Genomic DNA, 18,320 nt, shown 5'->3' on the forward strand with positions numbered 1-18,320 from the left:
AGCCATTTCACACAGCTGAAGCAGATGGAAAAGCACCCAAGAACAAGAGGCATTTACTTCCCTTCTGCTGCTCATGATTATCCTGCAGTGGAGTTTCTGACCTGCCCTTGTTGCTGCCCTTCCAGAAAACTCCCACAGTTCTTGTTTGTTCGATTTTCCTGCTGCTAAACAAATAGCTGCATTTCACTGGCTTTCTAAAACAGCCCATATGACAAAATGTTACTCAGAATCTGCCCAGTAGGGAAATAAATACAAAATTATCCTTTAATTTTAGCAAAAAGAAATAATCTTCTCCTGTCTCTTTTGCCTATGAACATCGAGAGAATAGAAGGAAGAACACAAAGAATTTTGTCCTATGCTCTAGCACTGCCAGGATGCTGCCATGACTGCTCTGACGTGAAATGGGTCAGAAGACAGCCTGGGTCTTTTAGGGCCATTGCAAGTAAGCTTTTTATGAAGGACATAAACTGTGCTCAGACTGAGCTGGAGAGCTCATCTGAACCACAGACATCAGAAAAAGCAAACCCAACTACAGCAGAAGCAGGCAAATGGCAAGAAGAGGCTAAATTGAGGTTGAGGATGGAGGCGAGGACTGTGAGGTACATGTGGAAGGGAACTCTCCTATACTCGTTGAAGGAAAGTCCAGAGTCTCCCTTGATTTCAGTGCCAAGGATCAGAGCTATGCCAGCACAGGCAAGAGGCAGAGGAATGATGTGGCCAGGGACACGGGATTTGTTCTGAAAGGAGCTGTGAAAGGACATGAGTAGATATGACAGGTGGCACTAGGGGTGGAAGCTGAAGACATTAGCTGAAAGGTGCAGCAGGATTCTTCACCTTTATGCCATGTACTTTGTTCAAGAGACCCCATGATAACAGAGAAAGAAGATGACAGCCAGAATATACGGAAAGAACACGTTCAGAGCACTGGCCAACCCGGAATTTGACCAGAACACACAAAACTGAGCATGGGGCTGGACTGCCAGGTCCATCGTATAAATAACAGCACTTGGACCAAGTGGATCTTTGAAAGGTGGAAGTGAAATAGGCTGCCTCTGAAGTCTGGGAACACCACAGACATCTCCATGGAAAGCAGTCAGAGCAAGTCTTTGCTGCTGAGATTAGACTCCACGGAATTATCTGTTGCTTATTAGTTCAAAGAGAAAAAGCAGGCAGAACAAATGGTGCTGGGTTGCAACAATTGAAGAGCTGCAGCTTTTTCCACAGGGTACTCAGCAAGTGCTCCATAACAAATTTTCCAAGATGGAAGGTCCTACCATGCCCTGGAATATCATCATTTCACACTACAAATGATAGCCTGCATCTCTAGGGCTATGGCAACAACTAGGAATAGGTTCTTTCACACAAGACAGGTGGAAAACTCTGAAGAGTTTTAGCAACTGCAGATAAAAAGCATGCACAGCAGAAGACTAGAAACCCCTCACAGAGCAAAATGGCATCCCACATGGAGTGGGATGGTCTCCACTGACCAGTGACAAAGGACGCTCTCTTGTCACCAGGGCAGCACCAGTCCTAAGGCAGGACTCAGTGCCTAAGGGTGCTATAGAGTAGCCACCTGTCCTTGGGAAGCTTACAGGACTGGTTTTCCTTCAAAGTCATAAGCAAAGATACTTCTGAAGTAACACCACCAAGTGTAGTACACAGTGTCTGCACAGCCTGGGGGGTGAGGAAGGCCAGGCAGTGTAACTACAGCAGCTAGAGTCAATCTTGCAAGCAGTAGTACTGCTTCCTGTTGCAACGAGCAGTTAAAATGATTGCTACACTTCAAATGTCATCTCTCTGAAGGACAACACTTTGATGGCATCCCCATGTTCAGCACTAAGGGAGGCAGTGTCAAAGCCTGAGTTATCTGCTGCCCACCATGCAGGAAGCAGAACCACCATATGGCACATGGCATTAAAGAAACCACTTCATCCCAGGCTGCTTCTGTGTTATTTGATGTGTTTGAAGGCCTCTGGAGACACTTAAAATACAAACGTCTTGAGATTTGTATATTCTCAACCATTAAATAACTTACAAACGATCACTATCTCTGGAAATTGCCTTCTAGCTTATGCAAAAAAGGCAAATATTTAAACCAAAAACAGAGTCTGAGTTTCATAGCAGTGTTTAAACAGCAAAGCTGGAGGATTCCTGATTGTCCCTGTGCCACTGGAGAGGATCTCAGCAGCAGGCAGCGTGACATGTATGCACACAGAGGCGACAGCAGGGTCATTCCAAGCCAGCTGTCCCCTCCTAAGATGATGCAGAGTGGCTTGTCAGGTTCTGTATTTTTAGCAGGTTTAGAAAAACCCGCCCAATTTATTTTTGAAGCCTGCGGAATGTTTGCTCACAAAAGCATCCCTGCAAACTGTCAATGTTAAGTTAGCTTAAACCCAACCCATTCCCTGGGGACCAGGCAGAAAAGCATCTCCTGGCTTCTACTGGACTGAGACACACAAACATGGGGTAACTACTTCAAGGACACCCCTGCCCCACTCTCAGTCTGACAGTAACATCAACAGTATTTGGCCATTTCTTTTTTTTCTAGAAGTGCTGTCACAGAGAGTTAGCTGGAGTGCAGGAAGCAAGTGAGGTTACTTTTTATCCATTTGCATAACTCATCCAGAAACCAAGAGAGGACAAACATTGTCCTCAGGGCATTTTGTTTGTTTGCAAGGCAATCTGGCACTTCCTTGGCCTGCAAGCTTTTCAGAGCAGGAATGCATCCTTTTGTGTCTGGAGGAAGCCTACTGTGGGCACAGATCTTCCCCAAGATCTCTGGGCAGAGCTGCAGCACGACTTGGAATGTTTTGAACTGGCTTCGTGTTAACAAAGCAGCCACTGGCTCTTCAACAATTCTGCCCCTGCCTCTGCTGCCTACTGACCCTGTAGAGATGGGCAGGAGAGAACAATTCTCCAGGAAAGTTAATGGTGAAGGGAAAGGCCACCATGGGTGAGGTGGGGGTGTCAGTCCAGCCCTGCTCAGAGAAGATGAAGGCTGTGGCCTTCTGAGATGGATCTGCTGTAGGAGAGCTGTGCCTGAGCTTTGTTCCTGGGATGGGAGCTTTGCCCTTCATCCCCAAAATGAAGAACAAGTCATAAATATACTGCCAGGCCTGCAAATGAGAGGGCACCAGGAGACAGGGAAATTGGTTTTATGGAACACAAGCAATGAACGGTCTTTATCACACGAGCCAAGAAGTTGTGCAAGCCCTACAATAACCCAGCTCAAATTCCTCTTCCGTTCCTTGCTGCAAAGCCCCAAGCAGCGCTGGGGTTTGGTGTCAGGCAGCAGAGGGACGTGCCCTGGTGGGTGCAGCCTGGGTGTCCCTCTCCAGAATGAGCCAGGAGGAAGCAGCTGCCAACCAAGCCTATCCAGTGGCCAGACACTTCCTCTCCTGGATCAGGGAGAGCAGCTCTGCCCTCAGACATCTTCCCGGAGCTGCTGACTTTCCACAGAAAATCCTGACATGGTATGTCGGGCAAATCTGAGGGATGAAGTATAAAACCAGCTCTGAAACAGCCTAAAATCTCATGTATGAAGCACAGGCAGCTCACAGTGAGAATGTCTTACTTTTGTGACATGCTTTAACCAAAAATCCTGATGGTTAATTTTGAAGGTTTTTTACAAGGGAGAGCTTTTCCTCCCCTATTTCTGAAATGAAATAGCTGTTTTCTGGGGAGAGTCGGATGCACAGGGCTGGGAGGAAGCAGCTGATGTCTGTCAGAGCCCAGTGCAGTCTCTGCACAGTGGTTTAGCCAGAATCCAAGACACAGCTGCAGGTAAATGTCATCTGCTCCCCTCACCTTCACATGCACAAGTGCTGCTGCTCCTACCCCCGAGCTCCATTTCACTAGTGACATCAAAATACAAATTAGTCCAAGAAAAAAGCTTACATGATGACCCAAATACAAATTCAAAATCAGAGTGATTTCCATTTCACTATTTCCACAAATTACAGCACAGTGTGATATTGCACACCAAACTCATTCTTCTGCTGATACGCATCTCTGCATTCCCTCAGTTTGCCAAGGCGGAAGGCATCCATCCCTCACCCTCCCCACACTCCAAGGAGACAAGCAAAGCCAAATTCCTCATCTTAAGAGGTATCACAGAAGACACCAAACAGGACCTTCATGTGACTATTGATCAGGCTATTCATAACCACTGATCTCTCTCCCAAAAGGAAAATATCAAAGCTTCAATTCTGGCTTCTGACTGAGGAAAAAGTTTCTCTTTTCTCCTGAGTGACACCTCCACCAACAGATGTCTTTTCTAGGCAGGGGAATTGTAGTAATTCGTTCTCAAGCTGCAGGTGTTCTTATAGCCTACAAGTGCAAATACTAGCTTCATCTTAAGTTGACTCTATCACTGAAGTTTAACAAGACATTTGATGTACTGTGCTATTTCCATAACAGAATACCATGTGTGCATCTGTTTGAAAGATTTATTTCTATCTTAATAAATACAGGATTTTCTAAACACTGTGCAAGGCACCAAAAATTAAGTAAAATCTTTTATTTTAGATTATTTTAATCTCTTTTGACTCAATGAAGTAAATAAGAATCTGAAACCACCTATTTGCCAATTACAAGCCAGCAGTTAAGGCAGGTACCATTGATACAGTGCATGAATTTTCTATTGCAGTTATTTAAACAAGCAGCGTTTTACTATAGAAGTGCATATACAAACTGAATTCCAAACACCAGCAACCCAAGATAGGCACCTAGTTATGAAATTTCCTTGTATGTGTAGTAGAATGCCAAAAGTTCTGCCATAAAGTGCAAAGACTATGGACAATAACACTTTCTTTTGAGCATTTTGATACCAGTAACATAATACAACGGCTAAACATTTATAAATGTGGTTTCCATTACAAAAACATGTTCCACATAAAAGCTCCATAATACAATCCAGAAACAGAACTTGTGCGTGTACAGATTTAAAAAGTTGAAGCTGTACGGGCATACTTAGGTACCGGGTATATATTTGCTGACCTCTACAGACACGCACCAAGTTTAAAACCAATTTACATGCACAGTCCAAATCATTCTGCTTTGAGCACCGTGATATCCACTGAGTTTTCCATCTGAGTGACGATGTGTGACATCTGCCCTGGTAATCTGCAACTGAGCATTGCCTGTAAAATGATCTGGTTCACAGCTCTCACCCAGCCCTCCCCAATAAATGGAACCTAAAATTAGTGTCTTCCCAACACAAGCACATGTCAGATGTGGACAAATACATTCATGGTCCCAAACTTAAAACAACTGGTAAGAATTTCACAGTGATCTGGTTACGGAAGCACAAAGACAAATGATTCCATTTAAGATGAAAATTACCTTAAAACTCAAATGAAGCTAATCTTTTATATGATGAGAAGCTAAAGGAACAAAGTATTAACCAATTAGAAAAGTGGCTCTTTCCCAACTAATAACAAAAACCCTACAGCAATAAACTTAGGGTCCTACTGCTGCAGCAGCCTTTGAGGTAGGTGGCGATGGCTTAAACCGAGGTAGGTAAAGTCCAAACTTGTTTTCAATCCCAGCAAAAGTGGCAACTGCCAATTTATAACCACCAACATGGTCAGGGTTAGGAGCAGGGAGCGTGATCCTAGATTTAGGAACTGTCTCTGATCCAGCTGGTTTTCTGCAAAATAATAAAAATAATAAATTAACTTCCATTGAGTAAAATCAGTATTCACAAAAATCTCCTCCATAAAGTAAATTTAATGAGACATCTGAGCGTACTTCCCTCTAAGTAACTAAATTAAATGCTGCAGTGTAAGGAGAAATACCCTGTTTTAAAACCTTTCAGAACACCTAGGAGCCTTCATATTGATTGAGTACAGTCAAATCCAGTTTGCAGTGCATTAATCAAAACTAGTGTGAGGTAGCAGGACTTCATAAGTCTTTGCTACAGCACACAGCCAGTCCAGGAACACAGCAGCGCTGAAGTAATTTTTGTGGTGGCTTTCAAACTGCTATCCCCAAAGATCCATAGGGTTTGCAACTGCCCCGGGGTCAAGTTAAACAGCTACATGCACATCCTCTTGTACTCTCAACAAAGGCAGGAGGCACAGCTGAAGCTACAGCAAACAGGTTTTGACCTTGGTGATAACTCTATACGTTTTTGGATGTCAAATGCCCTGTCTAATCACACACCTCTTCCACCAAATAATAAGGACTAATGCAGCCTGTGTCCTGACCTGGCAGGCAGCACATTTTTCCTGCATTTACATCCCCAGCCTGTTATTTAGCCTCGCACTGTCTCTGTTTACACTAACATAGGTCCCCTGCTTGAAACTGTGATATAAAATGTGGCAATATCTTGCTATGGAACAGGTACTGGAATATCATCCCAACCTCCATCAGTAAAGTGTGGTTGAAATAATATTTACAAAGCCTTTACAACATGTCCTAGCAAGCCCCTGGCTCTGATGTTCTGAGGAGGACCAAGACCCAAGAGAACCAAGGATAACTTCAGTATCCCTGGTATATTCAGACATCACATACTTACACTCCTCCGAAGTCCACATAAAACCATCTCTGCAGTAGCTCGTAAGTCACCAGAGTTACACCAAACTGAGGGGAAGATCGAAATACACGAGCTTGAAAGAAAAGAAAAGAGTTTCTAAGTGACAAATTCACAATTAGAAATCACTTGCCAATCAAAGCTCTTTTACACACCCCCTGCTCCTTTCCAGAGAGCCTTGGGACCTTCTTCCCGCAGGATCTTGACAAAACAGTCCACAACACCGCTGTAGGTGGTCTGTCCTGCTCGAGCTGCCACCTGTAGCCTTGTTTTGATCACATCTGCAGGGGTGACCAGAGAGGCTGCAGGCATACCTGCAACAACACAAAAGTCATCAGGTGGATACCACTGGCTTGGCACATATACCACACGCTTCGTTTATCCAGAGGGAAGCAGGCCTTCCCTCCTTATATTAGAGAATCCAGCCACATTTTGATTTAAGCAGAACCTGGGAAGGAGAACAAACAACAAGCAACCAGAGGTTGCTGTTGGGGACGTGGCTTAACCCAGAGGGAGCTTCTCCCACAGGAACAACCATATCATGTGCTTCCTGCCAAGCTGGGAGGCACAGATTGGAGCTTCCAGTGCTAATCAGAAACTTGCATAGTTAATAAGCACAAAGCTTTTGGAGGAAAGATTGATATTTTCCTTTCCTTTTCATTCCTGTCAGTGGTTCCTGGCATCCTGGTGTACACTGTGCTAGAACAGGCTGTACACAGACACAAACACAGACACACAAACACCAGACACACAAACACTCACGCAGCAATGTCACCCAGAACCAGATAATGCCATGCATGCTCAGCATCACTTGAGAGCTAAGGCTTATAAAAAGGGTCATTCTTCTCATTAGGAATGGCAGACTGCTCAGCTGCAAAACCACAGCTGACATCCTCAGCAGAATATGTGGTGGAAGATTTAAATTTATTCTGGCAGATAATCAACTAAAAGAAAAAAAAAAAGGCAACAAATTACTAGTGGGTGGTATTTCTAAAATCATTCCTATCAAAACTTGGGGCATGTTTAGAATTGGGGAAAAAAACAGGGAAAAAAAAAAAAAGGACCAAGGCTGTACCCAGAAGACACCGTCTCTTATGGTTTTATTACTTTTCCATTCTGCATCTGTTCCAAACCAACTTGGTTAGACGTAGATGCATAAATCTCCTTTCCCTTTTTTTTTTTCCAGCTTAATAATTCTGTAACAAATTTTGTCCAAACCAGCATGGTCTGGCCTCAAGCTCCAGAGCCTTCCTGCAGACTGCTCCAAGAGATCAAATCATGTGCGTATCACCAAAAGAAGATTTCCTCCTCCTCGTCCCCTCAAAATAACTCATACACTGAGTGTGCACTCAGTGCAAGCATGGGCTGTCTGGCAGGCAAGCACTAAGACCTGGTCAAGGTTTCTGAACTCCATGAACACTGAAATTCCTCTTAGCTTAGGCCTAACCACACCATGCTATTGTTTGAGTCTTCAATTTACAGCCGGACTTTTGCCCTTCAAAACCCAACCAGTGTTTTCAAGAAAACCAAAGAACTTACTTAGAAACAATTCTGCTTACTACACATTGACTTCCATCTCCTTATCACTCACTCCATATTATTGAGGATATTTTGCACTTGAGACTCTTAAAATCCTTTCTTTAGGAACTATGTTACAGGACAAAAGCGTTTACAGACAAATAAAAGTTACAGATTGCCGCCAAGAGAAGCTTACAATCAGAATGTGACAAACAGCCCAGCAGGAGCTGACAAGAATAAAAAGGAGCTAGGGGAGGAGAAGAACTTCATAGAGGCAATAAGCAAACAGAGCATATTAAGGAGAGATCCTGCAGATGATAGATATTAGAATCATCTCAGAATATGCTATGGCACAGCAGGTTGAGATATCTGAAAACCAGAAGCAGATCAAGCTAGATGACACATGTTGCCTGTGACCCCAACCACAATGGAAAGGCAGATAATGTCAGCAGTACAAGCAACACCCACTGGCAGAGGACACAAGCGCACATCTGAGTATGGCCAGCTTGAATATCTCAGCACCATGGGCAGTGTGTGGGAAGGGGGAGTTTCCCATGTGCAGCCAGAGCTCATGCACACATCTGAAGTCTGATGGGCAGGTGAGATGCCTGGCCAGAGAAGAGACATCAGCCCAAAGACCAAAGCCAGCTTTTCAGAAGTGGTGGGTCTTTTGTTCTGTCTTTCCCCTGACTACCTTTGACAAAAAAGTGGACACATCACAATTTACATGTACAAATTTCTTGTTTTTGTAAACAGTATGGTGAGTGTTGTATCTCTAACACTGTAATTTGCTCATGAGAGTTAACCTAGGATGGGATTCACAGGAAGCACTGGATAAAATTCACATTATAGCTAGATTGGTGAGCCATATCAGCAACAATAAAGACTGCTTCTGTGCCTGAACTTCAAAGGGATGGTTATCTCAGTCTGCAATCACCTGACAATGGCTAGAAAGAGAAAAAATAGGAAAATCTAAGAAATTACTTGGCTTAAAAATGCCATCTTATGTTTCAAGTCTGTAAATATGATCTAAAGTTCAAAAATCGTTTTGTTCCATTAAAATGGGTAAGAAACAGGCTGGCTGTAAAAGCTCCTGTTGGAGGGTTTGGAGCCTGGCTTTGGAATGGGGTGGAGGAGGGGAGAGGACAAGGGGGTTTTGAGCAGCAGTCACTGGAACACAGCTGGCTTTGCTAATGTCAGCTCAATACCTCTGCACTATGAGCTACTGAACTGAGATCAATATGACTCAACACGACAAACCAACTGATCTTGGCTGTTCTCTAAGACCAGATACTAGTTATAAAAGGGCCTTGTTCTCCAAGAGACATAGCCCTGTGTATGATTTTGACTAAGAAGTTTTCTCAGGGAGGAGAAAGCTTAAAATCAAATGAGAAAACATTGCTAAACTACCTTTCTGTACTGGATTCATGCCATTCCATCATTTTTCTCATCTGGTAGGTCACAGCACTCTGCCAGGGGCCATGCTGGAGGAGGAACTTGTCTGCAGCTTGGAGAGACCAAGCAGCCCTCAATAAGCATGGTGGAAATACCAGCTGATTTGAGCCCTCCTGCTTGCTACACATTCCCCTAAAGGTCCTGTTGCACAAATCTGCAAGCCTATTTGTTTCCTAGGGGGAAACCATGGACACTGCAGGAGCAGGACTCTCAAGTTGCCCCCTCCAGCAGGCAGCTACCAAGTGGTGGTCCTGTTTGTGTGTAGAAGCTAGGTGCTGTGGAGGGACCAGCCATGCAGCAAACGCAAGGACAAACTGAGGCTTACAAAGCCTCTGTCTTTCCCTTAGGCTCTGGCACACTCAAGCTAAATTCATCTGTGAAAAGTTAAGTATGTTTGGGCTCTTCTCTCTGCTATGTAGCAGACTAAAACAACCAGGTGCTCAAAATCACACTCTGCACCTCTGTCATACCTGGGTATGTGAGGAATTAGCAACCTGTGGCACTGCAGCAATGTTTTCAAGATCCTCTGCTTTGTTTAATATTTAAAAAAATGACAAAGGTAAAATCCTCAAGAAGCCAAGTAACTTCAATGGGATATTAAGGGTAGTATCCCATTGGGATACTGCCACCATTTTGTCACCTATTATATCATTGTGTTTGGAGAGCTGTACTTCTAGTGTGGCTTCTGTACTATAAATACTAAAATTCAAGATTCATTCAATCATAAAGGATTTTATGAATGCCATGGTTTTGTTTATCATTAATTTTATAAATAATTCAGTGAGACACAGCCAAAACCAGCGCGGTAACTTCAAAAGGAATGATGATAAATGATAAAAGAACATCAACAAAAAACTTTCTTTTCCCTTTCTTTTGCTTCCTGAACGTTGTTATTTATTATACCACGAACTTACAACTTCAACTCACTCTACAGCATATTAACTTTGTTGTTTCTGCATAAGGCTGTAAAATACAGTATTGTTGCATATAGTCCTTTTGAGCATTTTTTGTTACTGCTGTCACTGCCATAACTTGTGCTGCCAGAGCAGTATAGAGCCATGAAGAAAGAAATCTGGGCACTTACCAGCTATTGATCCAGCCAAGAGCAGATTTCCAGGGCTAACCCTCCCATCTTCATTTGTAAATGAAGCTTTCAAATGAGCGTAACAGGGAAAGTAAATGGCAGAGAAGGGGATGTCACGCAAAAAACATGCCTTGGCACCCTGTTCAAAAAAGAGAACAAGTTTTGAGAATGAGCACATTTACCGTGATGAACCATGACTATCAGAGAACAGAGCAACACTATATTTTTTCATTCTGCTGCAAAGGGCTTATAGGAAAAGCAATTTCTCCCTCAAAATTTTGAGAGATTCACGTGTTTCATCCTGCTGAGGAGTGTCTGTGTTGTTTCTTGATTCAGTAATTTCTGTCATTGTATGTATCTTGTCTACTTGTTCTCCCTCACTCTGAGGTACTGTTTTGTGCTGGTAATTGAGAAAATACCACATTTTTGAGTAAACTCTGAAAAGACCTTTGGAGAACTTTAAAGAGTTAACCCTGTAGCCATGAACCTGTATAGTGGGAGTTTAAGAAGTGCCTGAAACAGAGCCACAGAATAGGTGTGTCACCTCTCACTCGAAATTAGTACTCCAGGGAAAACAGTGCCCAGTCCATTCCTCTATACAGGCACTATCATGCAGCACATATTAAGGGAGTAGGGGCATAACAGCAAGTCTTCCGCAGAACAGTAGCAACATGATTTACTTGTGAATTTTAAAGTTATCTGGGATACAGTCTGTTTCCATAATTTCTCTTACTGTTAAATTTGCCTTGCTATCAATTTGTGGAAGTAGCACAATCAGCCAATGAAGTTACTAGCAATACACCTGGTTTCAAATCTAAGAGGGAAGCAAACAGGAAAGAAAATTTTGGTGGTAGTGGCAATCAATCAATCAAATGTTTTTCAAGCAGGGGGAAAGGCAAAAAGGCCACTAGGGAAGGCCACCAAAATAAATTATCAAATACTATCCATGCTCCAACAGCAAAAGCTATTTGCCATCTGCCTTTCCTCAGAATGGAGCTCCAGAGGTCACCAGAGCCTGCCAGGACTAAGACCAGGAGGAAAGCACAAACAAGAGGTGGCTTGGGAAAATGGGTAAAATCTGTCAAGCTTGAGAAAGAAATGGTTCATGGATAAAGCCTAAGCCTCTTCTCTTTGAAGCAAGGGTGGAGACCTGGTGAAACTGCTTGAGGTTCATCCACAAACCCTCAGGGGGGTGTCCTTGTTACTGTACTTCTCTTGTTCACCGGTCTACCAGCACATGGTTCAGTTCCAGACATTTCACAGGGGACGTGTTAATATCCACATAATTTAATTAAACATAATGATATGCCTGGACACATCTGTAAGCTTAGCTTGTGCTCTAATACTAGTTAAAATATAGCACTTATCCAAGCTGGATGCTGGTTATCAAACACAAAAGAGCTGCAAAGGTGTCACAAAAACCATGAAGTTGCCTTTCCACGAGGCAAGGCAGGGGAAGGCAGCAGGATGTGTGAAGAGATAACCAGATCTTACAAGCTACTTCTCAGGAGACTCTAATAAGTGCAGTTTGCAGTCAGAGTATGCCTCTGAGAAAATAAAGATTTCTCTAAAAAAGCCATTAGATCTTGTAGTCAGACTTTTCTGTGTGTCACAGACTCAGCTACTGAACACAGGGAGCACAATAGGCTCTGCTCCAGGCCCCAGTGCTTCCCACCACACTTTCTCATCTTCTTTCTTGATGTTTTCACACTGAGTACTGACCACTTCCCTTGACACTCCCTTTAGAGGTTAATGACTTCTGCTGTTCAGACCCTGTGGCTTCTCACTCAGTTGGGTGTCTGATTTATGTTGCCCATCACTGGTTCTTGTTATGCCTTTCTAGAGACACTAAAAATGCCATAAAGGAGCTCAAAAAGCACTGGTGTCAGTGCTGCTCTGCCCCTTATGCTCTACCTTCAGGACACAGAGAAGGTGAATTTTTCGTATTCAACTGACACAAGGATTCTGGACTCTCATGAGCAACAGAAGCCTGTTTAACAATTTACCTTCAATCTTCACATAGACAAGACTAGGGTTTTACCAACTTCTGCATGAAAAAAACCAACATTTTAAGGATCAAATGTCTGCACTGTATTTACTTCATAGAAAAATTATGAAACTCACTACTGAAATATTCACAGACTGACATGGTTTATTCCAAGATTTATTTTTAGAGCATGCTTTTCCTCAGAGCAAATCTCCTCACTGCCTTTGCCCTCACGGCACATTACTTTTATTTTCTTTGCAGTGTTGTCATTAAACACTGCACACATTTTTTCCTATGCATTTTTTGCATACCCTAAAATCCTGATATAGTTAAAATAACTTACAGAAATCAATAAAGTCTAAAATGCAAGCAACTCTCAGTTCAACCTGAGCTGCTGATATTCTTCCCCCTTCATTGAAAGGCTCTTTTTCATGAGGCAGAAGTGGCATATTGTTAATATCACTAATAATATACATTCAGGTATGCAGAGAGGGAAGGATGTCCATCAACTTAGAGCTGGCTCAGAGTAAACAAAACCTGGATCAAAACTTGGATCCACTTAAATAATAACCAAGCTTGGCTCTGGTCCAGCATTGCAACAGTCTAAAGTTGTCTAAAGTTTCCCCCCATCAGTCCGTTTAAAGTCTGGGAAAGCATGTTTAAAAGCAGGCCCCATTTAATGTCAAGTTAATCATCCGCAACCAGCCTAGGCCAATTAGGAAGGCTTAGTGAGATTGGCCACAGTATCTTGAAAAGCAAAATAAACATTTATTTTACTTCTCGCACCTTTTTGATGTGGACAACGTGCTGAAAGCCAAAGGGAGTTTTAATCAATCCCCAGAAAGCGGTAAGGAGCATCCGCCCGAGTTTATTCTGGCAGCCAAGGTGCAGACCTGCCAGGCATGGAATCGCTGGGAGATCCTACACACCAGGACATGCGCCTTCCTCGCACAACAGCAGGTAGGCTCCCATTTTCAATCTCTCTAATAACCTTAAAGCTCTTAATCTCGGATAGTATCTCACTGAATAAACCAACGGAGGAAAAAAAAAAACCCTGATTGTCAAAGATTCGGATAAATAAACCCAAGTCAGTGCTGGGGCAGGTTCTTTAGCATGCTAATTCCTGCTTATACCAGCTCTACCTGCAAATAAGGCTCTAAACAAACTATTTCTACTACAAGGGGAGGGTAATTATACTGACAAAGGCACCTCTGTGTCGGGTTGGGCAGAAGGAGCCGGCAGGTCTGGGAGACGCAGGCTTACCCTAGTCTCCTGCAGTGAATGCACATTGTCTAGTGCAGGGGGAAAAATGCCAGACTGGGGGAACCTAGCAGCATTCAAGACAACAGAGGTGCACCTTGTCTGCGAGAGTTATTTAATGCTTCTGGCACCTGTACTTACAGCCACCCCCTCTTTTTCTCTTTTACAGGTTTAGAATTTATTTGGCATGTATAATTGTTATTTTGATCCTATAGCTACAAACAATAGGCAGCATGTCATTTCTTGATCATTTTGCATTCTTCTTGGGTTTTACTACAGACTTAACCCTTTGGAATCGGAGCCCTAAAAGCACCTAACAAGTTTCATAACAGTCAGTCAAATATTACTGGTATTTGCTTTCAAGGGCTGCATTTTTTTTTTTTCCCACTGTAAAATGACATTGCCTTAAAAGCTACTATAGGTTTTTATTCACATGTATTTATACCAACCAAAATACGAAACTGATTTAGAACATCACATCTGAGGAATAAAATGCCGGTTTGAAATGCTCTACCAGCAATTTCAATTCAGTTTGCAGGAAAAAAAATTAAAGCTGTTTTAGTTGGAAGGGCATTTCATTTCTGTTAATTTCAAAGGAAATTTCTGAAAAGCAGGTTCTCACATATGAGAACAGTCACAAATAGGCATGGTGGATGCAAAATGTAACTCAAAACTTTTACTACTGTCTTTCATATGTTTATCATCCTACTGTAAACCCTCAGCTTCACGACATGAAATAGCTCAGCTGATATCAAAGGAACCAGGTGAGAGCTTGGTACACATCCTGTCACTTGAGATTACACTTTCCAGGTCAACACACCCGAAGCTTGTTTATGAAGCATTTGGGAGGAAAGAAGAGGAGGGGGAAAAGGAGACTTTTGGAAGCTTTTCTGACTCGTTTTGGAAATGAAAATTGTGTTGGCAATATCAGCTAAAGCACAAATTTGAGCTAAATACCTTGTAGTAATTATAAAAATAAACATTACCACAACCAACATACCCTTTCCTTGAAGAATCATTTACCACTCTATTATTTGCTGTCTCCGTGGGATAGAGAATAACTTTGTTGTGCAAAATTATGGAGTGGTATTGTCTGTAATGCTGTAAAGCACTATTCAGAATGATTATGTATAAGAGGAGTGACATTTTATTAAACATTTTATGGCAGATATTATATGGATATGAGTTTTTGTAATGTATGAAATAAGTAGATATACTTACAGTGTTTATTTACATGGACACTTTAAAGATGTCTTTCAAAACCAATAGAATTTAATTCAACTGACTTTAACGGGGCTTTATTCATATTAAGGTGTAAGACAGGCAGAAGACAGGAAATATATTATCTAATCTTGGATGATTACTTCAATATTCAATTGTGAGTAGAAATTAAATAAAATCTACTAAAAATATTGAAAACCAGAAAAGTATCCCTTCCCATTTCTGCCAACACAAATGACATTTTGCATTAGTTTAGAGTGATATTTTCCCTGACATATCATAATATGTTGTGTCTATAGTTTTAAGAATAGCTGTCATATACAGAGTATCTGTTGCTAAAGAATTTACTAGTTACAAGCTTCCATGCCCTGGTGCCTTCACAGTAACTATTACTGGGAGAAAGAACACAAATAGAGGAAAAAATTTCTCTTCGCAAAAGTGTCATTATGTGCCTCCCCAAAGTGGCATCTGGATTTGAGAAGTACAATGTTTTAAAGTACTTATTTACACAAGTGGTTCAGAATTTTAGACAAAGACAGTAAAAAAATGTTTGCTTTCTAGCTGTAAGGAACTACAGTTCAACCCAACAGTCAGCTTAACAAGCTGTATGTGTCAAATCTTTTTATTATTGGAATTAACATGCATTTTATTTCTAAGCTGCATATCATTACAGAATGGATAATATCTGACCACCCAGTGAAGGCACAGGGAGTCTAGGAGGAAGCACTGACTGTAAATTTTTGCACTTATTATGATCCCAGACCTACTGTTATTTAGTTCTTTGGTGAGGGAGGAAGAGAAGGGGATATCAATTATCTGACCTAGACCTCTGTGTGCTGTGATAGGATTTTTCCCCCTAACAAAATCTTTTAGAGTTACAAAGGTCCACCAAGGACAGTCTCCTCAAAGCATTAGGAAGGTTTATTCCATTGTGCAGAAGGCTGAACAACCAAGTCAGATGACCACCACAGATGAACTCATGACTGAGCTCAAATGCAGAAAATGAAAGGGAAGCAGAGGTGAGCATGGGCTACCCAGGATATACAGAATATGCCTGGGTGTGCAACAATTGAGACAGGAAAGCCAAGGATTAGCTGGAGATCAATCTAGTAAAGGATGTAAATGGGAAGTAAAAAAGATTTCTGGAAGCATAGCAGCAGCAAAAGGGCAACGAAATAAATTGTGAGGCTGCTGCACAATGGGGGCAGGAAACCCAGTGACAAAATACATGGAAAAACCAGAGAAATTACCTTTGTCTTAACTTTTTACTAGTAAAATTTGTCCCCAGGCCTCTCAGCTCCACAAGCTTACCAGAAAAGTCTGCATTATGTGCAGACAGAGCAACTGGAGCTATCTGCACATACACAATCCTGAGACCAGAACAGGTACCTCCAGTGGTGCTGGGACAGCTGGCTGATGCCATTGTGAGGTTATTACCTTGAAAAGGTCAAGCCAGACAAGAGGGCTCTGGTAACTAGAACAAACATCACACATGTCTTGAAGAGTAAGAGGAAAGATCTGAGAAACTACAAGATGTCTGTACAGCTCTGTCCCTGGGAGGTTTATGGAGCAAATGTCCCTGGAAGCTATTTCCAAGTATATGAAGAAAAAGATATCGGGAACAACCAATTTGGATTTACCAAATCATAGCCAGTTTGCCAGACCTGTGGATAGGGCAACAGCAATGGATGTTGTACACCTCAACTAAAAGCCTGGCTTTTGAGATGATCTGTCATCATATCCCAGAGCTAATGCAGTAGAACATGAGCTGCACTCTCAGCAGGTGATGCTGAATTGGGGAAATAGTTAGTGTGCTATAGTGAGAGGCTGCTATTCAGAGATACCTTCACAAGATGGAGATACAGGCTGAAAGCATCTTTGGAGAAAAAGTCTGGAGGATTCTGTGCCCAAATTGAGAATGGGCCAGCAGTGCCTCTTTGAAGTCAAATCAGACAGCCACACCCTGGGCTATAGTACCAAGAGTGCAAGGGAAGTGGTTATTGCCCTCCATTCAGGACTGCTGAGACCACATCTGAAGCCCTGTGTCCATTTCTGGACTCTCCCACACAAAAAAAGATGCTTTCATGCTGGAGTGAGTCCAGTGTGGGGCCATGAGCCAGCTATGTAGTCCATAGCATATAAAAGAGGAACTCAGCGTGCTCAACTCCGAAAAGAGCAGGCTAGGGAGAGAGCTTATTGCTCACTTAAAGGAGAGTGCAGGGAAAGAAAACTACTGTTGCAGGTGCACAGTGGAGGGATCAGAAGCTTGAACACAGCCAATTCAATTAGGCATAAGAAAAGAGGAGTAGGATGTTCTATGTTTGCTTTTAAACCATGAAAGTGGTCAAATACCTGGCCAGGTTACCCAGGTGACCTGCAGGACTGGCTCTCAAAAATATCATTCTAACATGAAGTCTGCAAGTAGAGAAAGCACAGAGCAGAGACCTCAGCACAGTACTACTGTGAATTGTTTCTGTCGGTAGCACAGTTAAGTGCTACATTAACAGTTAAGGTAGCACATTAACATGCCAATGAATGACCCAAAGGAATATTATTCTCAGTTATACAGAGGGGTACCAAAACTATGCAATCCAGCTTCTCAGTGATCCTCAAAAGATATTCATTTGGACTAGAATGCAGGTACACTTATGATCATAATCAATACAAGATTCACTCAGGTGGATGCAAGAAGGGTTTACATAGCATTTCCTTTGTTAATTTGTCAACGAGACATAAGATTTATCTGTCTGTGCCTTGGTTTTCTCTGTTAATGCAAGGCGAGCACTGAACTACCTACCCACTAACTACACAGGAGAGTGTGGGCATTTTATTTTAAAATCCACAGGAAGTTCTTCATAGGTAGAAAATAATACAAAATATAAGAATTCAAATAACAAGCAGTACATCTTGTTAAGACATGCAGGAATTTGCTTCATGAAGGTAAGACTCTTCCCATCTTCTGGCTGCACTTATAATTAATACATTCTTCCTTGCTGACTACCATATGGGACTCTGTACAGATTTTCACCTGAATTTCAGCATAAATGACTCATGGGAACTAAGCAAAACATGCCAGATGGATCTGTAGTGGTAAGAATGGCTTTCCAGGATAACTTTTCTCTGAACTAGGAAGGGAGAATTTTCACTGCAATCCTTGGTAAATAAAACTTAAACCAAATAAAAGTGGTAAATAAAACTTAAACCAAAAAAAGATATTCATTTATTTCAAATTAAAATTCCTGAAATTAAAAGTCTAAAAT

The 18,320-nt window shown here is 42.1% G+C and overlaps 1 protein-coding gene across 2 annotated transcripts in view; it reads right to left on the reverse strand.

The window, feature by feature from the left end:
- Positions 1-4,504: 4,504 nt before the first annotated feature.
- The window catches only part of SLC25A13 (solute carrier family 25 member 13), a 102,447-nt gene continuing 88,631 nt past the window's right edge, over positions 4,505-18,320 (reverse strand). For both annotated transcript variants that reach the window (XM_066317719.1, XM_066317710.1), the window contains 4 exons: positions 10,593-10,731; positions 6,691-6,849; positions 6,521-6,611; positions 4,505-5,650 (listed from right to left, as the gene is read on the reverse strand). In XM_066317719.1, the coding sequence (XP_066173816.1) occupies positions 5,461-5,650; positions 6,521-6,611; positions 6,691-6,849; positions 10,593-10,731 (579 nt within the window). In that variant the 3' untranslated portion in view covers positions 4,505-5,460. The remainder of the gene's footprint in view (positions 5,651-6,520; positions 6,612-6,690; positions 6,850-10,592; positions 10,732-18,320) is intronic.

Source organism: Sylvia atricapilla, chromosome 1, assembly GCF_009819655.1.
Source record: "Sylvia atricapilla isolate bSylAtr1 chromosome 1, bSylAtr1.pri, whole genome shotgun sequence".
Classification (NCBI taxonomy): Eukaryota; Metazoa; Chordata; class Aves; order Passeriformes; family Sylviidae; genus Sylvia; species Sylvia atricapilla.